Raw genomic sequence first — 24359 nt, 5'->3', positions numbered from 1 at the left:
CCGCGCCCTGCGACGCGTCTCCTTCGTGCGACTGCTTGTGCTCCTTTGCTTGTTTCCGCTTTTCGCGTTGAGACAGAACCCTCTCCCATCCTGCTTCTATCGCGGCGTCGTCTGTTGGAACGGCGTCTCGTGTATTATCGCTATCTCTGGCCATCGTGTATCTTCGTGACGGGGTGACGTGCGGGATGTTCGAATGTCATTAAAGTCCATACCTTCGTCGTCGACATATGGCCTCTGAATGTGTTGAGCCGATGTGGAAGGCCCCCCGGCGCTAGTGCATGCTATCTGGCTTGTCGTCGGTGCCGTGATCGCCGTCTCCATGCCCTCACTCGCCGGCGTTGCCGTCGCTGCCCTACTCGTCGTTAGGGTTAGCTGGGCTGCCAAGTGGTGGAAATGGGAAAATGGTCGTAAAATGCCGATAACTGGTCCAGTTGGGCCGAAATTGGTGTCGTCGTATTCCGGAGCACTTCCCGGATAAGATGGTCTAAATCTTCGGTTGGTCCCTGGAGGTGGTCCACTGAAAAAACATCGAGAAAGCAGACGCGATGTGCGCGCGTCGCTCACCACGGTGTGGTATGCACGCATCGTGTTTATGAAGAACGTGCCAGCCTTTACCGTGCACCCTATGGCAGTGTACCGTAGCGACCACAAGGCCATGGTCCCTGTGGTCACTAAATAAATGAAAACCACTGGATCATATATATTTCTCATTCTTTAATACTTCAAATAAGCAATTGCACCATCCCATCTTTATAGTCATAATTGTAAATACATAATTCCCGCCATAGTACAGCTTCGCTGGTCTTCCATCTCCACCCCAGTGGAAGGGTTGACATTTTTTTCTTCTTTCTTTTGGACCAATGTGCTTTTCCTAGCAGCAGAATCCGTTCAGTTAAGTTCACTGATAGTCAATATCTCTGCAGTACTTTTATTATCCAGTATGAGGGTGGGGCAACCATTCAACAGAATTTTATGCGTTGCTCTAGAAGATTATCGCGAATGTTCTGCTCCGTACACGTCAGGACCCTCATGTGGATGGACGGCGTCGTGGCGTTGGCGCACACTGTGGAGAATGACCGACCGTGGAGTTCCGGCCGAATGATGCCGCCCACCTTCTGGTTTGACCTGCAACTGCCCGCCGTGTACAGGAGCAATATGGTGAGCACTATGTTCCTGTCATTAGACAGACTTACCTAGACCTTCTTAAGGAAGCAATGTGGTCAGAGCCATCTTTCTGTCACTAGATAGATTTACGTTGTTCGTCTTAAGGAAGCAATGTCGTGAGCACCATTTTTTGTCACTAGATAGATTGACCTTCTTCGTCTTAAGGACCGCGCAAAGAGTGATGGAACGAAGGATGCTAGCCGTAACTTTAATAGACATGAAGAGAGCGGCATGGCTTAGAGAGCAGACGGGGGTGGGCGGATATTCTGGTCGACATTAAGAGGGAAAAGAAATGTATCTGGGCAGGCCAAGTAATGTGTAGGGCAGATAAACGGTGGTCCATTAGAGTTACAGAATGGATGCCAAGGGAAAGTGAGCGCAATCGAGGATCACCAGGAATCGGGTGATGCGATGAAATTAGGGAATTGGCAGGCACAACTTGGAATCGGCTAGCACAAGACATGGGTAACTGGAGACCGCTGGGAAAGGCATTCGGCGTGCAGTCAACATAAAAATAGGCTGAAGATGCTGATGAAAACTTTGTTCGTGTACGCGTTGCCAGTTTACGTATTTCCCCAACAGTGTAGGTATGTACACTATGATGATGATAATTATTATAATGATTACTTGTGCTATCCCCTTTGAATCGAGATGGTGTTACTTAGCCCGTGTGAATTATTCACCATTTAGTAAACTAGCATTTTGCCAATATCTACTTTACCTCGTAAAATTACCAATGCCTGTGACCATCCCGTCTTTGTCTCATATCTGATTTTCTTTTTTCGACGATACTGCAATGGTCTTTTCCTAATCTCCGCCTCAAACCAGCAGCCAACGCTCCCATGAGCTTTGAAACCTCAAGCGTTGCTGCAAGGAAGACGTTTACTACAATTATAGCTGGGTGCGTATTGCCATAAATGGTAATAGAGAGTTGAAACCTGTCCATAAACGTATCGCAATATGCGAAACAGCGGAGAAACTGCGAGAGCTTTCTTAACGCGATCTTAAGCTTTCTTAAGGGCCCCGTGTGGCAGAATATCCGGCGTCGGCGCCCGCGGCCAAGAAAATCATCCCAAACCACCCCGACCACGCAGGCCCTTCGCGTGGCGCAGAGGCGCTGGTGAACTAATTGAATTTCTCAAAGTAAAATGCGTCACAAAAATCGTAAAGCACGAATTAACCACAGCCTACAGGTTTGATAGCGTCGGGTTGTAATCTTAATGTACGAGAAAACATAATTCTGTTACGCGGGAACTGAAACACAAGCCGCTTTTCCAGCGTTTCTACCATCCATAGAGCGGCGTGTCCGGCTCGGTTCCTTGCAACAACAGCATCCAGATGGCGCTCGCCTCCGCAGCAGCGTTAGGGAGCCTACATTCAAACAGCGCTTGCATGTAGGCTCCCAACAGCTGTGGCGCCGGCGGCGCGCCCAGAAAAAAGAAAGCTGCAGTTGCCGGGAAGCCTGACCAACAGTCAGGGATCTTTGAATGCCATCGGGTTCCACTCTTAAAGGCGAAGCTTCAGCATCCTCCAAATTTGTTTCACTCCGTTTGGGCAAAACGTCGATTGCGCATGCGCGGCTTTGATTCGGCGGGAGATTTGAACTGAGTTGCGGCTGCACCCTCCTCCATGCGATTTGCCGCGCGGCTCCTTCTTTTCATCCTTCTTTTTCTAACTCTCGCTCGCGCGCCCGTGCGAAGGCGCAACTTCGTGGTGGCGACGCCGCTTGCTAGCTGTACGCGTGAAAGTTAAACCTAACCTAACCTAACGATGAAGTCGCAGTCGCAGCTCAGTTCAAATCGCCCGCCGAATCAAAGATGCGCATTAGCAATCGACTTACTGTTGAAAAGGAGTGAAAAAAAAAGCTCTCCCGTAGAAACCGACTGTAACCGATGGCGCTGCTTGCGCGCGTATGTGTCTCGTGATCTCAGGTGTCCTGTAAGCTCTTCACGGACAAACTGAGTTGTCGTCGATCCTACGTCATTCTTTTCCTCGCGGCCATTAGCCTCGCTATCTCATAAGCCCTATATTCTAAAATCCTAGGCGAACATAAGGGACATAAAAACTCGTACACTCCGACATATCGCATGGGGCGAGTTCCATATGATTACACGAACGCAAGGAGATATCCCATATAAAAACGTCCGACGATTGCGATAGTCGAAATTTGAGAGCAGCTGTTTACGTGCTTGCATTTCGCGGTATATTGAGGCGAAGAATTCGATACCAAAATCACCACACCGACTGGCAGTCGGCCAGTGCCGTCAGAACGTTCGCATATGGAGGGGGAGTGTGGGAACGCCGGCATGATGAGCGGCATCGGAGCCAGCTGTGGAAGAGCACGAGCGCGTTCGCGCGATTGCTCGATGGATCGAGCGCGTTCGAGCGCGTTCACGCGGACGCTCAAGCCAGGAGCGGGCGCCTAAGAGCTGCGTTCTAAAACCCGTTTGTTCTCATATATCCATGTGCGATATATTATATATGGGAACATACGTATTTTGGTTGGACTATCCGGACTATAACATGCCATCTTGCGGCGAAATTTAAGCGAGAACAGAACGGCGGTAAGCGCAATTTTTTCCTGTATGTTTTTAAAGAGAAGCGCAGATATATGCACGACTACTACGATTACAGCTGTAGCTACGTTTCCGTACCCTAACTTGATAACGCTTTTGGTATTTCATGGCGCAGAGAACAGCGCACAGCGGCATCGCAGCGTTTTCCAAAGAGGACGTTAATGGCACTGCGTTCTACGTATCGCTGTCTCTGGCAGCCAGGTGCTACGTTCCTGACGAGAAATACGCCTTCCGGGCAGAGATGGTGGATAGCGCAGAGCCGCTGCTCGTCCCCATCATGGACGTGAGTACATTGGACTCTGTTGCAATTTAGAGGCCCGGCCAATTTTACTGACACAATGTTCCAGTTCACTCAAAATTGTTCAATGGAACTTCCCGAGAAGTTCAAGAATAAATTGTTTTAAACATGATATCTACTGCGTAACTGGGGACGCGGATCGCGATAAGGAAATGTACCGATAAATAAAAATGGGTTGGAGCGCCTACGGCAGACAATACCAAGTTCTGACGGGCAGCTTAACGCTATCCTCAAAGAAAATGTTCAGTCATTGCATCTTACGGGTACTAACATACGGGCCAGAAATTCGGAGGTTAATAAAGAAGCCTGAGAAAAAAATAGTGAGCCATTCCACTCTGTGAAGGTGGATGGCCAGCGAAGCTGTGTGGCACACGACATTGTTTATTGTGAGGCGAGTAAATAAACAAGAATAAAAGCCTCGGCCTGCACCATATAAATATTGCAGGCATGTGGCACACGACAGAGAGCGCACGACTTGCGTCGTCTTCCATGGCGAGCCGCTTGCGGCTGGCATCTCGGGGACGTTCTTCATCGGTGCTTGCCGCCCGCCGCCGCCGATTGCATTCTCACATCTCTTCTCGCTGTGGCTATTCGTATCGCGCGGCTCATCGGGAGTGCGCACTATACGCGGCCTGCGCATTAATACGAGAGAAGTGAAATTCAAAGTGCAGAATGGCAGCTTTTTTGCCTTCCTCTATGCCGACAACGTACGACGGTGCCGCCACCCCGGAAGAGCGGAAGGAAACTAGGCACGCACGAGCTTGGAACGACGAAAAGAGAGTGCCGACGGGGGCCGTAGACAAGGCCGACGGGGGCCGCACATCCGTAAATCTTTCAGAAATGCTTATTATCTACCAGAGAGTCTACTGATCTTGAAAGTGGTGCCTGTTGATAACTAATTTAATCAAAATGCATATCCAAGTGATGAGACGTATAAGGGTTTGCTTAGAATGAAGCGATTTTGCATCAAATTCGGGAGCTGGGTTTTTGTACGAAAAATGCATAGAACCCTAGCCATAGACAGCTTCGCTTTAAAGTTTAGGGACCCGTTCCACGAGCGAGGGAACGAAAAAAATTCAATGACGATTACGACACTCGCTAACGCGAAATTTTAGTGCAGCTCTATGCCTGTTTTTATTTCGCGATATATAGGCTGGCCCGGACAATCTGACTCGCGCGGTACGTTGAAAACGGAGCGAAGCGTGGCGCGACTGCTTCGCTAGTCGGGAGATCGCGTGCGTCGGATCCAAATATTTTATTTTTTACTCTCTGTCTACCCCTCTAACAAATAAACTAAAGGCGGCAGAAAAAAAAGCGGATCCCATGCACTGTGGGAATCTATGTAAACGATGCTCTGTGTGCTGCTTCCTCTGATTGACGATAATTAGCGGTGATGCTGGCGGCGAACTTCTTCAGCGTTTAGTCCAATACGAGATTGGGGAGTTGATATCAAACGTTACCTTCGCTACTGCTGTTTGCGTAGTCCACCGAACACGCAGGCAGACGTCCATATTTGAGGCGTCGTTGTGCGTCATTGCTCTTAATCTCTGAGAGGCGTTAAGCATTATCATTGCCTCACAAGGCACATCGCATCGTGGCAGAAGTGTTAAACACTAATTGAATGAAGGGGGTGTAGGTAATTGAATTGAATTAATTATTATAATTGCATGTATACATTGCATACATACATTCACGCTCTGCATCACGTTTCGCTGCGTAGCGCAGACGCTCCCGTTCCGCGCGACGCTTCTGTCGGGCCCGGGTGTCCTCGACGCTGAGTGCACGTTTTGGAGCCACTTTGCTGGCGCGTGTTTACGTGCTTCTTCGGCATACGTGGCCAGCACGCTGTTGAGATGACAGCTCCAAGCGCTCTCTTCAGGCTCTGGACGATTCTAATGTTTACACTATCACATCCCAGCACGTGACGTCCACAGCCCAATACCTGCATTTTTGGTCGCATAGGGAAGCAAGCACGGCACGTGGCGTACGCACAAACTCTTGAACGCAGCCGCGGCGCCGCCGGCCGGGATGCGCGGAGGCGAGCGTCATCTCGTGGTGTTACAAGAAACCCAGCTAAACGCGCGGCAAGACCGTCACAGCAGCAGCAGCGCCCGGAAAGTCGGGAAAAGAGGCGAAGAAAGCTTCGCTTAAAAAAAATGAGGTGGACAAGGATGGGAGGTTAGCTGGAACATTAGCGACGTAGAGATTCCTACTGAAATTACTAGAGGGAAAATTGGCGCTGCGGTCGTTCAGCTAGCATGGGGATGATGGCTTGTCACATGGATGTGACGTGCCGTTGTGGTCGTCGGTTTCTATGGGTTCCGGGGCGGCATAAGACGCATCCAGACACAGTGGAGACCAGGAAGGGACTGCCTGACCCTTCTCCTTTATTGCTCGAGCCCCTCTCGCGAGCGCGAGCTCGGCGCCAAGGCGCAAGACACGTGCGCACCAAGCGTCGTCTGCTTTCGCTCGTGACATGGCCGGGTTTTGAAACAAGTCGTCCCGACTGTTTACAACACTAAAAACACAACACATAACATTCGCAATGGTACAACAGGAATTATCTAAAACATAAGCAAACTTAAAGAGCAATCATACAACAGTAACTATTTACAAGGGCAAGCTTTGTCGTCCCATTTTTACACACATAAATAAATGTAATCACTCGAACTATACTACACCACACACTTCACTGCATCCATACGGCGTCAGACACATGTACGGCTTAGTCCGTTGCACGAGGTTGTTCCATCTCTGCAATTGGGCTCAGGTAGGGCTTCAATTTCTCCACATGCACAATGTCCGTTCCCATGTTATCGGCAAGTTCGATCTCGTAGTTCACGGGAGACAGTCTGTTCACTACCTTGTGAGGGCCGTTGTACCATGTGGTCGATTTAACACCGGAGGGTGGAGCCTTAAGAAGCACTAGTTGTCCTCTTTCGAACACAACGTCCTTGTGGTGCTTGTTGAAGTAGTCCTTCTGTTTTTCTTGTGCCAGTCTGATGTACGCGGCCGCAAGTTCTCTAGCTTTTTTCAGTCTTTCGCTCACTACCGCGCCATAACTGGAATCTTCTTTCAGTTCTTCAAGTTCTAGGCGGCTGTAAACAACGTCTAGTGGAAGCACTGGATCCCTACCATAAACTAAGAAGAATGGAGTTTGGCGAACCGTGTCCTGGTACCCGGTGTTGTAGCAAAATACAACATATGGGAGTACATCAGCCCACTTCTCTCCCCCGGCGGTAGTCATGGCAATCATCTGCTTGATAGTCTTGTTAGCCCTTTCGCACAAGCCATTTGCTGCAGGATGATATGCGGTAGTGGCAGCATGTGTGATGCCACGATGTTTGAGGTAAGCTTCAGTAGATCGTGCCATCATTTGAGTACCGCGGTCTGTAATAATCGTGGCTGGGCATCCATGCTTCAAGACAATTCTGCGCTCAATGAACTTTTGAACTGTCGTGGCTTCTATATTCCTCAAGGGTTTTGCCTCAACAAACTTGGTGAGGTAGTCAATGGCTACGATGATATATTTATATCCTCGAGAGTTCTTGAATGGTCCTACGATGTCCATCCCAACTGTATGAAAAGGGCTGTGCACTTCTATCGGTTGTAGTAATCCATAAGGCAGCGATGTCGACATCTTCATCCTCTGACAAAGGTCGCAGTGACTCACATACCGTTTGACATCCGTATAGAGCTTTGGCCAGTAGTACTTGGACCTCAGCGCTTCGAATGTTCTTCTGATGCCCATGTGGCCACCGTACCTTCCTTCATGCATTTCTCGAAGTGCCTCAGCCTGTCGCTGAGAAGGAAGGCAGAGGAGAAATCGACTGCTGACCGGACCTTGATCTCTCCTGTACAGTACCTCATTGTGCATCAAAAATTTCTTTTGGGCCCGTTTCTGTTGCTTCTTTGTGCCCAATGCACCATTAAGCAGATCCAGGACTTTAGCGCAGAATGCGTCCTGACGCTGCTCTTCACCCATGTTGCCACAGTATCGCAGTGGTGGATAGGATACAGCAAGGATTTGGCCTTTCTCTGGAACAATGGGAGGTGTCCTTGAGAGACAATCTGGTGCGCTGTGCAAGATTCCTGATTTGTAGGTGACGTCAAAGTCGAACTCCTGCAAAATCAGCGACCAACGGAGGAGACGTTGGTTACCTTCCTTGTAGCGCAAAATCCAGCAAAGGGCGTGGTGGTCACTGACAACTTGAAATTTGCGGCCTATCAAGTATGGTCGCAACTGTTCTAATGCCCATTTCACAGCGAGGGCTTCCAGTTCCGTCGAAGAATAATTGACCTCTGCGCCTTTAAGTGCCCTGCTCAGGTATAACACTGGGCGATATCGTCGCTCTTCATCTTCTTGCAGCAACAGACCTCCTAAGCCGAGACGAGATGCGTCTGTGTGTACTTGCACCCTAAATTCCGTTCTCTCCGAGAATAGTTTGAGGACAGGTGGCTGACACAAAGCGCACTTTAATGTCTCAAAGGCCACTTGCTGATCCTCTTCCCAGGAAAAAGCAGAATTCTTCTTTAGGAGGGATCGTAGAGGTGCAGCGGTAACGCTGTAATTAGGGATAAACTTCCGGAAGTATGACGTAAGCCCCATGAATGACTGGAGTTCCTGTACAGTTCGAGGAGGCCGGAACATCTGAACAGCTGCCAGTTTCGATGGGTCAGGACTTACACCATCTTTTGTGACAACATGCCCAAGGTAATTAATAGCAGTGCAGAAGAAATAACACTTCTGTGGTTTGAACTTCAAAGCTGCTTTCTGGAACCTTGAAAAGATGTCCCTGAGGTGCGAAACATGGTCTTCAAATGTCTGACTGAAGACTACGCAATCATCCATGTAGACGAGAGCATTGTCATACCTAATTCCGTCAATGATTGTATCGACGGCTCGTTGACACGTGAAAGGAGCACCTTTAAGGCCAAACGGCATCCGTAGGAATTCGTAGAGACCCCAAGGTGTAACGAAAGCCGTCTTCTGTATGTCATCTGGATGCATGGCTATCTGATAAAAACCAGACACCAAGTCCATGACAGAAAAGTACTTGCTTCCGGTGAGCGCCTGCAGGGCATCTTCAATCCTTGGAAAAGGGTAAACAATATCTTCAGTCACTGCGTTGAGCCGTCGATAATCGACGCACATGCGTGTTGTCCCATCTTTCTTCGCTACTAGGACCAGCGGTGAAGCCCAAGGACTTCGAGAAGGCCGGACTATGTTGGCATCGATGAGGTCCTTGATCAGACTCTTGACGAGGTCACGTTGCGCAGGAGACAATCTGCGAGGTCGTTGGGAGATAGGCTTTGCATCCCCAGTTGGAATACAATGTTGCTCAACTTTGCATGAGCCTACATCCGTACTTGATTGTGCGAAGCAAGCAGCATGCTGCGCCAACAACTCCTTCACGACCTGCAGCTCACTTGTGGATAACGTTGTGCCAACGTTAAAGTTTACGTCACCAATTTGGATTGAGCAATGCTGCGGGTCAACAGCTGCATAGGCTGGTGGTTCATCAAGATCCTCAGGAGAAGGCAGGCATGAAACTTGGAGGATCTGTTGACAGTCTTCCACAGAGAGTTCAATGTCCTCTATTCCCCCTGCTTCTTCTACGACTCCAACTGTCATCTGAGATGGAAGCACGATGGCTTGGGGTGAACAGTTCGTAAGTAAAACCTTGACTATCTTTTCGGATGCATCTGCAACCATGGGCTCCACAATGACCGAATAGCGGTCGTACAAGAGCTTTGTCCCTGTGATGACCATCACACAATCTTTATCTCTAGACATGCGATGCCAGTCCACTGGAACTAACTTCCGCGATAAAGCAGGTAGTGTTTGCTCCCTAATGAGGTGGATCTTTTGTAACATCTGAGGAACAGACACGGCAAAGCTTTGTGAACCCCAGTCGATGATTGCTCTTGAGGCCCGTAGGAAGTCGTCGCCTAGAAGCACTCCGTCATGAGGTAGCCGCTTAACCACGACAAATTCATGCTGCAATGTTTGGCCGTCGACTGTTACAACAGCTTTGACTTGACCCAAGTTTTCTAAGTGATGGCCGCTTGCTCCTACCAAACGCAGGGACGAAGGCTCAATAATTAGCTTGAGTCTCTCAACCAGTGGTGCTGTAATCAGACTTTTCACAGCACCTGAGTCCAAGATGCCTTTAAACGTTTGTCCGTTGATGATGACAGGAACGGAAAAAATACCCGCTTCTGTAGAACAAGACACCTGCTCAATCACTGATGACTGCTCGCGGGCATTGGCGTCACCAGTTGATCGTTTCCCTGCTCTTTTGGGCTGGTGGACTCAAATTCCTCCTGCCACTTCAAAAATTCTGCAGTTAGTGGCAGACGACACTGTGTGACAAAATGTCCGCTTCTAGAGCAGTTCAAGCATAGTTTACGAATCCTGGAGGTGTTCCCTTGAGATCTGTTAAAAACACGTGGTGAATAATAAGTCTGATTCCTCGGAGGCGGCTTCACTTCATGTTCCCTTTGAGGTAGGTTTTTCTGGGGTAGCTGATTTTCTGAGGAACCACTAGACTCCATGCTCTCCTTGCGCTGACGATTCCGCATAGACTTCCGAGACGAACGCTTTACCAAAACGGGGCGTTCCGTGGTCTGCGATGTGGGAGGTTCAACCGCAACCAGAACTTTAACGTTTTCCTCGGTATTGCTGATCTGGTCAAAGCGCAGAAAAGAGTCTATCATGTCATTTAGTTTCTCAAAATTCTTGTCAAAGAAGTGTTTCTTGGCCTTGTCTGAAAGCGTAGCCATGATGACCTGACACTTCTCCTTTTGCAATACCGGATAATTGCATTGTTCCATGAGGTCCAACTTGCGGTAAGCAAAGTCTGTACACGACTCTCCAGCTCGTTGTGTAGCTCCGAACATTCGCTGCTTAGAGGTTACATCACAGTCAATGTTGTAACGGCGACGGAACGCTGCCTTCACATCAGCCCAAGTAGCGATATTGACCATCTTTGCGTGGTGGCGCATCCATGTGAAATCCTTAGCTGGGAGCCTAGAGATAATGAAGGGTATCGCGACCTCTTCATGAACGCTGAAGGTTCTGAACCAAAAATCAACTTGATGAAACCAAGCGGTGACATCTTTCCCAAGATGCGGTAAGGAGCTAGCTGCGAAACTTGAAAGTCGGTCGCGAGCGTCTTCACCCGAGCTGTTAGAGATGCATAAAGTAGCTTCGTCTTTAGCTTTGCCGCGTTGGTTTCCCGAGCCGCGTTGAAGATTTATCGACGCAGCGCTCGTCTCCGTACTTTGGCAGGATTCGGCGTCCGAGTCCTCACCCGTTTTCGACTCCAAGCGCTCGATGCGTTCCACAATTGGAGCGAGTAAGTTGCAAAAGAAGTCGTGACTTGCCTGCAACTGCGTGTCAAGAGGTGGCTTTGGTGCGTCGACTTCTTTGACGGAGTCGTGTCCATTCGAAAACATTATTTTCAGTCCTTCCAATTCCCGCCGGAGCTGATCCACTTCGGTTTTTAGGGCACCTGCTTCGGACACGGCTGTCCTGTAGGCTTCCACCCGGGCGGCGTCATCCAACTGTTCGAACACATCGATGGAACACTGGGCGGTCGCCATGTTGGGTTTACGGAGCCGACGCTGTCCTGAAGGCAATGGTTCGACCAAAGGAACGCGCAGCGAGCGACGACCCCACATCAAAAGGGAATAAACGTCTTCATAGCTCACCCCGAGCCGTTGGGCGCCAAATGTGACGTGCCGTTGTGGTCGTCGGTTTCTATGGGTTCCGGGGCGGCATAAGACGCATCCAGACACAGTGGAGACCAGGAAGGGACTGCCTGACCCTTCTCCTTTATTGCTCGAGCCCCTCTCGCGAGCGCGAGCTCGGCGCCAAGGCGCAAGACACGTGCGCACCAAGCGTCGTCTGCTTTCGCTCTGATCTTCGGGCTTGCGGCTTCAAACGTTCTGGCGGCTTTATTTACGACGCTTTGTCTGCCTTTCTCCGCCTAAATTTTGAAGCAATCCTCTATTTCTAAACGGAGAAGGCAGTGAGAATATCCGTATACATGCAGAACTTTGGCGGATTGTGGAATTATGACGCAATAATTGGTTGGAAATGAACACTTTTCAAATTCACAAAGCCGTTCGAAGCCAGAAGGACGAAGTTTAGGCAAATGCCACGCACTTAACCATTCCCACGCTAGCTACGCTAGCATTCCCACGCTAGCGGACGCTTGCAGCTTCCGTAGACACTATAGTGCCCCAATTACCTCTAGTAATTTTTTGTAAGAAACTTTATGATTAGCGGTAACAACTGTGGCTAATTTGACGATTTAGCGTCGACAAATTCACCGCTTATATTGAGACACCTCCGTCTAGTTCCTCATACGCGTGGGCACCGGCGTCCTGGAATGTAGAAGCACGTCGCAGCGCAATGGTCCGAAGGAAGAGCCCGCAGCGGCATGCATCAGGCTGAGCCACACGTTGATACAGACGCGGTTCGGTTATCGTTCGGGACGTGCTATTTCTGAGGTCTGGGCATAGGACGGCGGCGGCATATTTTATAGTTGCACGCTTAAACTGCCGTAGCACCTCCTGGCCACCACCCGGTTCACGTGTTTCCTTCATAATTCCGTATGATTGTTCAACCAGTGTAACAATGGGAAAGCGAACGCTTTATTCATGTTCCAGAGCTTTAAGTGTTATAACTTTTGGCAGTGTAATCAGAATGCACCCCGGCGCCACTTTCTTGCAGAGGAAAGCCAGTTAGCACGGATCAGCAGGTCACATTCCCGCTTGAATTCCTGCAGTAAACGTTACTTAAATAGCGTATAGATAATCCCATTCACATATCTGGCACCTTTATGAGTGTTTCATTTTTCGTCTTCGACTAGGCCGTACTGCGAATACATGTATGCTAAAAAAAATTCACCGACGATTACGATACTCCCTAATGTGAAACTTGAGCGCAGCTCTATACGTGTTTTCATTTCGCGATATATTGGCTTGATCGGACAATCTGTCTCGTGCGGCACGTTGCAAACGGAGCGAAGTGTGGTGCGTCTTCCTCGCTCATCTGGAGATCCCGAGAGGCAGCAAGTGGGTGACGCGTGGGCGCGATTCCCAGCAGCCGCCGCAGTCAGGCCTCCCAGACGACGCGCGCTACTCTGGCGCCATCTCGTGGCCATCGTAGCCGCACTACGCTTTTCTTCTCACACTTTCGTCATACCCTCCTCCTCTGCTTTCCTCCTCGCGTCTTTCATCGCCCGCTTCGCGTTCGCTCTTTCATCCTTCGCTGTGCTCGTTCGCTCGGCTACACCAACGTCGACACTCGCCGCAGAAACGGTCGCCTAGGAGCTGTGCTCAAAGAAGTACGAGCGGTGAACGCGATTCACAAAGGGAAGGAACACGATGAAAAAGAGCCTGAAGTCGCCGGAAGAGCTCGAAAACGGTGTTGTTTATTTTTAGGCGCAAGCGTAGATGGCCCGTCGGTGAAATCGGAGAAATTACGTTTGTCGCCGCGAGGTAAAGGAGCGACGGAGGAGGAAGGAGACTGGAGGTGGAGAAGATAATCGCCGCTTTCGCGCCTTTTCCGTTTGTGCTTCGACGCCGCGGCGCTCGCCCTGCATGTCAGTGACGTCCATAAGTGAAACCTCACTATAATTGTTTATTTTGTCGATTACCGAAATGATTGTCCGCTGACCTCTTGCTAAGAGTCCAGAATCTTTCTTGCCTTGTGTTGTGCTCGCGTCATGAAAAAAAGAAAAGCAAGAAAAACAAAGCTATTAGCTAAAGGTGCTGCGTGCAGCACCTTTATATAATTCTGTTTAACTGCAGCTTAACAGAATTAGATGAGCAGGTAAATTTATCTGTGAGTTTTGCGACAGGCGACGTGTCTCTCGAATGAGTGCGCGGCATAGACCGACCCTCCTCCTCCCCACTCGCGATTTACGGGTGATTAGGATGGTCAACACAGCTAAGGTAATTAGGACGGTAAGGTCAGGATGAGCCCACCTATCTGCCTCTTTTTCTTTCACACAGTACTGCAAGGACAAGGAGTACCATTTCGGTTTCCAGGACAAAGACCCCGTCGGTGGCTACTACGTCAGCCAGACTAAGGAAAGGTTCATCACTTTTGACGACTCGAGGTCCCTTGGAATGAAGGTACACCAGGGCGCGTTCATTGCCAGCTTTGTCTATCAAAGATAGCCGGTCAATAATTCGAGGCGACAAAGATAGATATTTCATATTTTTTGTGTGCAACGTTATGCGTAGGAGGAGAAAACTCGTTGGAAAAATCGGTCTGCCAGAACTAAATATTAGAATTATCGAGATGCTTCTAATAGATCCGTTAGTGCCGATTTGAGAAGCTGATAGTGAGCTGTTGGCTACCCAACTTTTACGAGTTTACGAAGAAAAGTCGATGAAGTATCTCTTTTATATGAAGTGTCGGAAGTGGAAATTCGATCAGGTACCGATTTCTTTTAGTCTATGAGTATCCGTACAAAAATGCGGGAGTCATGATGATGGTGATAATGAATATTTGTCAAGCAGTTTCATGTTTTTGCAACAACCGTTTTCTCCGTAACGATTGACCTTTGTGTCACAGGTTTCAAGATGAAACCTGAACGTCTGGGCATATTTTATGGTAGCCTTGCTGATGTGAATGCTCAGGCAAAGGTAATATTTCAGCTTGAAACAAGTAGCTTTTATTTTCTAATTAGACTAGCATCTTCACTCGTTCAGAAGTGAAGAGCAGGTCCACTGCTTTTTCGTGGTGGGCTTCCTTGTAATTCTTAAGTTGTCTCCTACTATAGCCTGCTTGCCTATTGGGCTGCAGAAATAAGCGTCATTTCTCACATTAAACCACTACTACCAGCCTGCTTGAGTAGATAGGGTAAGCAATACATGCATTTCATTCTAGCATGTGGTATTTGGTTATACATCTATGTTGCGCCGCTACCTACGCCTGTCGCGTATCTAGTCTTGTCAATCTTTTTCCTACTTTTTTTTCTACCAATACTCTACCCATCTGTTCCTTTTAGTCAAAGAATGGTACAATAACTGCATGCAGATAAACGGTGCAATCATGTTTCTTTTGGTATCTTTGTCGTCTATAGTTGCTCATGGATAAAATGAAAATAAAAAAATGTAAAGCCACAAGCCTATCAATAGTTTAGAGAGAGACTGTAGAGTTCTTCCCTATAAAAATATTGTTTTGACAAATGCCTATAGAATATCTATTTTTCTTTCACGAGGGCTTGCTTAAAACTGCGTGGATAACTGTTCTTCCAGCACAGCAGTGTTACTTCTTTTTTTTGCTTTCTTGCTCTTATATCAGTTTTGTAGGGGGAAGAAGAACCTGACTGACCTGAGGTATGGTTTGCTTGCTTTCAACACCGAGCTGGACGACCCCAACAACGAGTGCGGCAAAGGTTCCTACCAGCGGCTCAAGTTCCTCAGGAAACTGGTGGACTTCTTCTACAACAATTTCACCACACCCAGTGCGTGGGAGATGTGCGTCAAGCTGACCTGATTAAGGTCTCACTGGCCGCAGAAGACCCGAGGTCTTTCCAGTTCAAGAAAAGAGTAAATGAAGCAAGTCTAAGACAGCGCTGTCTCAGCCATTTGACGTTTATCTTTTTCACAGCTAAGCTGTTAGCCTCTAGTTGGTCGGAATTTTTCGAGGCGTCGAGCTCCCGAAAAAAAAAAAGCCTTCAGCGTTTGAAGTGTAAAGTGCGAGCATTCTTTGGTACCACGCATACAACGTACAGCGCAACAACCGTATCAATAAAGAACAAGCACAAAACAAGCATCCAAACCACATAATTGATGATCAGGCGCTGCTGCTAACAATGCGAAGCCCACAGCGCTCCCCGCATACGTCTCCAGGTAAAGATTACTGTTGCGCGAGCTGCCGCTGCGACGGCAGCTTGCGACGTGGGTAGTGACGTCACTCGCCTTTCATACATAAAAAAAAGCAGCCTAGCAACTGATTTCATTGTTGTTGCAGCCCCGCTATGGGTAGGCGGCAACGCATAGTTAGGATTCCCGAGGAGCAGAGGAGCGACAAAAGGAAAAGTAAACCGCAAAACGACTAGCAGCGGCGTGCTGCCGCTGGTCGTTTTGCCGTGGAATTCTAGCCCAGGGGAAGTCCACACGTTAAAATTATCCTGCGGCTTAATGATGGAGGAAATAAGCAATAAAGGATTGCATATCCCCTTCAGCAGTTGTAGGGGTGGTTTTCAAGAGCTTCGCTGGACAACCACTTTCGCGAGTCCGGGATGACGAGTCAGGTTTTTCCTTCTTACGTGCCACGACCATCGCAACTGATACATGAGATACATAAGATCAGATAAAGCACAAGCGTTTCGTGCCTTACATGTGCATGTGGTTTTCAGCAGCGGTCAACCAGATAGGAGCAAAAAACCTTGTATTGCGAAAGCTTCTGGGTGCATGTTTCATCACAACGAAATGCACTGGCTGTATTTGTGACACGTCAGCCGCTTTTTACGCTAGCAAGCTAAGTTTTACAGCGAAGCTGTTTATGGCTAGACTTCCGTGCATTTTCATTGTGCGTGTGCAAAAATGTGGGCCGCTCCAGGTGATCGCGCAGTAAGGGTCCAAGCGCTAAGGCACATACCGTATGGACTACGGGTGGTGGGCGGCGGGACTTGTAACGCGCACTTGAACCACCCAAGTCACCCCTGGGACCCAAAGAGGTCGCAGGAACAAGGGTAACAACAGAGGTTTTCGAAAATGTTGTTTACATTTTCCGCGCGATGAAAATAACTGTTTCTTATTTTTACTCTCCTTTATTCAAGGGAAGCCAGTGTGTGCGTTATTATGTGTGGCTGCTCTGTTTGATTTTTGAAGTTTTCTCATGTCGTGGCTGGCGAAATCCACTGGGAAGTGTGTTCCCGTCACCTGGATGCCATATGCATAGAGTAAACTTCGCGTGAAGCCGCAATCGTTCCGCTGATTGCGATCTTATTGAACAGCCGGAGGTAGCTCCTGCTACAGAGAAGTTTCAGGATTCTGTCGTTACCTCGGTCCTAGGATCCGAGCGCACCCACGACGATTACCTCGATGCTAACTCGCTGGTAGCGGCGCAAGATGTACTTCCGTACGGGTTTATACTTCTCCACCTTTGCTTGTCGAGCTGATTCCAGTGCCTCGAGTAGGTTCTCGAACAGACAGCCCTACTCTCTGTTCAGGTATCCTGGGAGATCCTCTGGAGTTGCTGGCCTGAAAAGACATTTAGAAGTGATATCGGTTACGCTTGCAGCGCCACCTCTCGAACTTCGAGGTCTGCTGAGGTGAAGAGCTTGAAGGCGTTGTCGATACGGCAGGTATCGCTGGTCTCAGCGGCGAGAGGGGTGCCTGCTGAATCTGTTTCTAAGTACTCGTTTGCCGCAATTGCTGGCAGAAAAAGCGTCCTCTTGGTGAGCGGTCTGAGGGCGTCATCGAGGCGTGCGCACTGTGCTTTTCCCACAAACCCGCACCGCATGGCGAAGTTGAGTGCGAGAAAAATAAACCGCATCAATCCGCTGCCAAGAGGCGAGCATGGAGTGCAGCCGGGTGCGTCAGACGTCGATCGCCTCGTTGACCGAGCTGCTGTCTGGCAACAGATAGAAGCCGACAGGGTGCCCTAAGAAGTTCTGGCCTTCGAAGTTCCCTACAGAGGGAATTTCTTCCCCGTTGACTGTGAAATTCGTCGGCCGCATGCCTACGGTGCTTTTCCCAGAGAGGTGCAAACTTTTGCATTTCGCCGGGTTAGGCTGAAGTCCTAGTTGGAGAGCCAGGTTTGCCACTACGTTAATGCGGCTCTGGAGTGTCCCTTGGTCGGCTGCCTTCGGCGTCCGATGATCGGTGTAGGCAAGCACGTTGTGCTGCTTGTCGCCTCCCTGAACTGCCCGCACGACGAGCTCGACCGCCGGGTTAAACAACAGACCGCTCAGTGGACATCTCTGCCGAATCCCGTCTGAGATGTCGATCGATGTGGTCGTCCCAGCCTCAGCTTACGATGTAGGTTTTGTTGTCGACGGTAGAGGTCTGCAACAATGGCGCAGAAGTACTCTCCGGCACCTGCTCCGCGGAGTGCGTCGATGAGAGCATTGTGTGGGACAGAGCCAGAGGCGTTGGCAAAGTCCAGGAACGCCACGCAAAGGTCCCCAACGCCGGCCCGCGCTGCGTCCAGGCGTTCCTGCAGCACGAAATTGTGTTCGAACCCACCGCCGTGCGACAGGAACCCCTTCTGACATCGCGAGAGGACTTCTTGGTCGCACAAGCACTACTGTAGTCGGGATGCAAGACAACCCGCATACAGCTTGGAGATCGTGCTTCCAAGGGCAATGGGTCTGCAGTCCGTGGCGCTCTGATGCTCGCCCTTCTTGTGGATCAGGATCGTCCTTGTATCTTTCCAGGCAGGGGGCACGCGCTGGTACCTGAGGCAGACATTAAATACCGCTGTAAGAAAGGAAGCATCAGGGTCAGTTGAGCGCCAGTGCTGGTAGGTTATTCGGTCACCGCCGGGGGGCTGTGTTCTCGCATCTGCAAAAGCGTGCAGCCACCTCTACGTCGGTGAACTTAGCCAGACATGGTTCTCTCTGCACGATCGGATCTTAGCCCGAAAGGTTGACCCGCGTCGGCCATGCCTATGTTCGCACATTTAATTTCGTGTGTACGTGCATACTGTGTAGCTTTCTTCTTCTCCTCATTTTTCAGTCCCCCAATTCCTCAGTGCAGAATAGCCAACAGGGTTAACAGGAGTAGCAATGGGCATGGTTAATGCCCCTGGCTTTCCCTTATCAGTTCTTGCTTGCTGTCAGATGCACCAAATTTTGTCAGTTCAAGTGCTTTGCTATGCGTGCGCCTTTTGCCTGTTGAAAAAATAAGAAAGGATCACAGCTTTCTGTTGCAAAAAAAGTTTGGTCATATTTTGGGACGTGATATTTCTGCATGGCCAGCTGTCGTCCGGTCGTCAGAATGTAGTCGTTTCTGTCGTTGTGACACTAATATCTGCATTGAGCATGACGCCTTGATGACGCGACAAGGCCAGTCAAGTATGATGAAATAAAATTTTGCGGATAAAAACAAGAGATCTATGTGAAACTACTTCATATGTTGTAGCAGCCGCTGTCGTCTTTTTGTTTTGAAGCCGATGACTGACCCAGTCAGCTTCCTGGAAGTTATATCTCACTGGTTGTGGCATTTTACTGATCAGCAATAGGCCATGGGTTCGAAGTACGGCTGCGGCGACCGCATTCCGCTATAATAGCGGAAGGGAAGAAAATACTATGAATATGTAGCTTCACACTACAGGGTCTCTCATAACGAGGGCCTGTATTGGGAAACAGCTGTTGGGCTACAGCTAGATTTGTTCCTAAGAGCAAATTCTTCTTCTTTCTGGGGTTTTACGTGCCAAAACCAGTTCCGATTATGAGGCACGCCGTAGTGGAGGGCTCCAGATTAATTTTGACCACCTGGGGTTCTTTAACGTGCACTACAACGCAAGCACACGGGTGTTTTTGCATTTCGCCTCCATCAAAATGCGGCCGCCGGGGCCGGGATTCGATCCCGCGACCTCGTGCTCAGCAGCGCAACGCCTTAGCTGACTGAGCCACCCCGGCGGGTTAAGAGCAAATTAAAGCAACAACAGGTCGGGCCAGCATAACGTCACAAAAGGACGACGGAAAGGAAACGAGGACATTTACGTCATTTCTTTTCCGTCGTCCTTGTGTAATGTTATGCTGGCCTAACCTGTCTGATGCACCAAGCCCAACAAAATACCACGTTAAAGTTCGAGCCAATACTGATGGTGGAAATATTATACGTGAAGTTGGCTGGCCAAAGACGAAGAGCAATTACAAGCGAACAGCTTTGTTTAATCGGCCCCGATTCTAATTTTGAGATGTAAAATCCGCATCAGGTAACAGTGTCGCCTAGGGTTTTCCCATGTATCTTTTTTTCATCTTGCTTTCCTTTACCACGTTGTGTGGAAAGTTGTGAACTTGTAAATCAAGCAGAGTAGCCAAGGTATTCGAGAATACGGCGGATTAACGTGATTACAGCCCACTCACAGTAGCCAACAGGCTGAAGCTAATTTTTGATTCGCACAACACACTGTACATCGTTATGCTTAGTCACATTACAATGCTCGGTAATCGTTTCCGAGCGCTGTCAGAACACTCGTCACTTTTATTCGTTAAATGTGAACCCTCAGCATTCGACAGCGCGCAACACGAAAGGACCGCTTCAGCTCGTTGGCAGCACGCCGACTGACAACAGCGCCACCATGGTATTCATTTCATTGTGGACCACATTGCGCTGGGCCTTCTCGCAGCAAGTACTGAAACAACGCTCCTGAAAACATTGACTGTAATAGCATTGAACAATTCTGCGACGCGAACAGTTTACTCCCCGACAAAGCGGGAGCCAAAATTGACTCGCACGAATAAGCAACACACTCGTCGGACAACGCCAACATCGCGAAACGCGAACTCATCCCGGGGCGTTAATCGCATTATCTGCCACCGGGAAACGGTGCTATCAGCTTACTTCTATAGCTGGAAGTGTGGGCCGTTGCCGGAGTCGCAAGATAATACGTACGCCGCCCATAATGCCTGCATTATTGTAGTTTCTAGCGGGTAAACGTTCGCTCTTGTATGCATTGACTCACGTATAGGAATGACAGTTCACGGCGACACAGGGACCATGTATAGCATCACCTCCTTCATAAGGGGATTCGGTGTTTGTGTCGGTGTCCTCCAACATGCTGAGGGCCTAGAAAGTTGTGCCCTCGACGTGAACGATGACATCATCGCTTGGTGGTGCTGAGTTACGCCACAAGGGACGACTTGCGGATCGGCATCGCTGGCATCGTCTTGCAAGCGGTATTCGGCGAGGGAAGTGCTCAGCAGCGGTTGCACCCCGCGTTGTGGCACGGTCGCTTACTCTTCGTGTCAACAATTTCCTAAGCCTCGTTCATTAAGTGTCCCGGCGGAGGTAGAAGCAGGGAAGTGCGCTCACAGTTCGTCGACTGTTTACCTCACTGCTTGGCCGCCCGCTGACTATGCACTTGTAGGGCGTGGTTGAAGTGTGTCCTTTGGTGTGGTGTGCCGAAATGTGTCCTTTGATGTGCAGACCGGCAGTGAGTATTGGAGAGCTCATTTTCGACGAGAACACTTTCGCTGTGAATCTAGAAGCCTATCACTGGCACTGTGGACGTTGTGGTGCTAGCTGACTACGCCATGTTGTGATGCTTGCTCTTCACTTACTGTGTGTAGACATTACACAGTGAACACTGACACGTGCCTCCAACACGGAACGACGATCTTGTTGTCGTCATGGTCGACAGCTTGGTGGATGCTATGGTGCAAGACAAGTTCGCCAGCACACCTGCCACCATTTACTGCCTCAAGAGGTAAGACACGACTAGTAGCACGATGTAAAAAAAAATCGCGGTGGCCGTCGAGCTTTCAATTAGTCTCTTTTCACCGAAATAACATCATAGGTTTGAATTATGCGTCGGATTTCTTAGTGATAACTGGCAGCCTATAGGCAGGGTTGCTGCCTGCAGCCTGGGATGGGTAGTTCTACCAGCTGGAGAGAATGGACAGTGTGCGCATGTATATATACATATAACAGCACAGGTGTTAAGCGCGGAAGCTGTATACACCCGAAGCGAAGGATTATATAGCATCCCATAAACACTTCACGCTGACCATCCACGAAGGGTTGGTTAATCAGCGTTTCGACTAAAGGACAATCTAGCCTTGAAAAAGACACATTCCTTAATGGAAACATTCACCCTAAAAAACGGTTACGCCCTTAGGGTTGTATCTTGCCCCCAAACAATAATCTTCATCTGCCTTTCTTGCGTTTCCTTTCTTGAAAACTCAGCGCTCGCTGCTTTCCTGCCGAGAACGCTGTGTCACGCTGATCACGCGTAAGCCTTTCGTGACTGGGAAGTACCGGGCTCGGAGCCCTAAAGAACGGAAATGCGGACAAGAGAGATGACGATCATTGTTTGGGAAGAATATGGTGTAAATTTTTTTTTTAGAGTGTTGGCCTGCCCTGCTTGCAGGAATTTCACTCTGGCCTAGCTTTTTACAGCAGAGCTGTTATACGCTAGTTTCCAGCGGATCACTGCGCGAGGTAGACCAAGCGTGTAGACCAAAAACGCCGCAGCCTCGATACAAAGCAAAAGCGCATCGCCGGTGTGCTCCAGCTGCGTTTAATACCCAATGAGTGTGTCTTATTGGCTGGTGACGTCACGCACTGCATAGGCACATTACCTCAGCTCGGCGGAAGGCTGCTAACGCCGCCCGCCGCCTTCGCGCCCATTCCCGTTCAAGCGTCGTTTCAGAACCCACGGCCGTCTACCATAGCGACCACAAAGCTATAGTCACCTTCGTGACAACTAATAAAGACGGTAGAGAATGAAAATTCATGTGGTATGCATCTTTATTTAGATCAATATAGCTTATCACCAGCTCCGCTGGTAATGCACCTTCACAGAGTGAAATGGCACTGAGTTTTTTCTCCGTGCGTTGGGCCCTTATACATTTCGGGCGAGAGCACTCACTCGTAGTATCAGCGAAAGACGTCATCGTTTTTATTATCTCGTGGTTGCGGCCCGAACGTTCGAAGTGGAAAGCAAGCTAGTCGAAATTGTATAAATGATGATGATAGCACCCGCTGACTGGTGCTACTCAGCCGGCAGTCGCCGCGACGCAGGCGGTCACGTTCGATGCCGCACCGAAGCGAGGTAGATAGTCGACGACTGCCCTGACGGCTGCCAGCTCGTTGAAGGCCTCGTGCCTTCTGCAAGCGTTGCTCCAGTCCGCAAACTCCAGGCTGTACACCGCTATGCCGTACTTCAGCGTCAAATGCTGCTTCTTCAGCTGGCACAGCTGCATCGAAATAAGGTTACCGTGGCAACTCTAATGATAATAAAAATAACCAACAAAATCACGAAGTCGCACTTTACAGAGCGTTGCCTGCATGCGAAAGTTGCAGCATACACGATCAAAAGCTGTACACGTGCGGTTCAGCAGTATGGCGGCCTCGCCACACTATGTAGGCTTTCCATTCACGTACGAGATGCTGCATATAAGTGTCGTGTGCGTAGCCGATATGATGCGTATTTGGCTAATAGCGATAACAGTTTGGTGCATTGGCAAATGGAACGCATGGGCGTAGACAAGGCCACCTGGATAGCACAAGGCCTGCTCACTCCGATCCATGACGTCATGCTACCTGGCCCGACTGTCATAGAATCTAATGGGGATGCTCACGAGTAAGTCATGGTGATTTTGACGTCACCGCTTTCGTCACGCCAGCCTTGGCAATGGAAACTTCGGGCCAGGTAGCATGACGTCATGGATATGAGTGAACAGGCCTTGTGCTACTTAGTTGGTGTTGGCGTTGAGTGCGTGCTAATGAAAAGTGTACAATCAATCACCCAGGTTTGCAGCAGATGAATAGTGGTTGGTGACGCGGGCTCCTTTCGGCACACCTGTGCATTGCATTCATGCGGCACTGCAGTTAGAGCACTAGCAAAGTCAAATACGCACATTGTAGTGTTCCCTTTAGGATTGTAGCGCACTGTAAATGCGCTAAGCAGATCCAATGCCCAACTGTAGCTATTTCGTTATTACCACGTGGAGTTATTTTTCCTTTCTTTTTTTTTTTTTACCTGATGACAAGGTCTTCTCTGGCGGCTTCTGGTTAACTTGATGTTAGTAAAATCAAGTTGTCTGACTGCCACTTTCTGACCACTTTATTATAAGTAAGACGATTAAGAGCTTACTAATACACGCAGTACCGTTAATGATAAAGGCATCAAGTCGAAGACTGGAACAAAACAGATGAAAGAAGTTAGCATAAAGAGCTGTGTACGGAGTAGTAATAATGCTTTATAAGCGCAAGGAGGCCGAAATTAAACCCAGAAGCGGTCGTTTCAAAATGCGCGCGCGTAAAACCGGAAACGAGAGCGTGTACTGAACAAGAAATATGGGCCGATTCCGTAGATAGTGCAGTCTGAAAACGTAGGCCGATCACGTGGGTAGTGCAGTTTAAACAACAAACCACGTGGTACTCCATGCGCCCAAGGAGAGCGCATCTTCCTTCGATGTCAAGCTGTTTTCGAACGTTTTTGTTGCATTTACCTTCCTTCGAAGGGCCTTGGCATTATCGTACATGAGCATTCTCTTCGTTGTCGTGTCGTGGCAGAACTCGCACTGGAGAGACTCCGAGTATTTGCAATTGCGCAACAGTGTCTTGCGGCAAGCCTGCGCAAGTCGGAATGAAGCAGAGCAAGTTAGGCG

At 49.2% G+C, this 24359-nt stretch overlaps 2 protein-coding genes across 2 annotated transcripts in view; one reads left to right on the top strand and one right to left on the bottom strand.

The window, feature by feature from the left end:
• LOC119465881 (uncharacterized) overlaps positions 1-15699 on the top strand; it is an 18647-nt gene extending 2948 nt beyond the window's left edge. Inside the window, exons 2-5 of the mRNA XM_037726358.2 lie at positions 1023-1158; positions 3856-4023; positions 14068-14190; positions 15368-15699. Coding sequence (XP_037582286.2) covers positions 1030-1158; positions 3856-4023; positions 14068-14190; positions 15368-15562 — 615 coding nt within the window. The 5' untranslated portion in view covers positions 1023-1029 and the 3' untranslated portion in view covers positions 15563-15699. The remainder of the gene's footprint in view (positions 1-1022; positions 1159-3855; positions 4024-14067; positions 14191-15367) is intronic.
• A 6829-nt stretch (positions 15700-22528) lies between these two features.
• LOC119430975 (uncharacterized) overlaps positions 22529-24359 on the bottom strand; it is a 28063-nt gene continuing 26232 nt past the window's right edge. The window contains exons 7-8 of the mRNA XM_037698441.2: positions 24201-24323; positions 22529-22943 (exon numbers count right to left, since the gene is read on the bottom strand). Of these exons, the coding sequence (XP_037554369.1) occupies positions 22743-22943; positions 24201-24323 (324 nt within the window). The 3' untranslated portion in view covers positions 22529-22742. The remainder of the gene's footprint in view (positions 22944-24200; positions 24324-24359) is intronic.

Source organism: Dermacentor silvarum, chromosome 10 (genome assembly GCF_013339745.2).
Source record: "Dermacentor silvarum isolate Dsil-2018 chromosome 10, BIME_Dsil_1.4, whole genome shotgun sequence".
Classification (NCBI taxonomy): Eukaryota; Metazoa; Arthropoda; class Arachnida; order Ixodida; family Ixodidae; genus Dermacentor; species Dermacentor silvarum.
The sequence above is the reverse complement of the archived record's forward strand: the minus strand, read 5'-3'. Positions and strand labels throughout refer to the sequence as shown.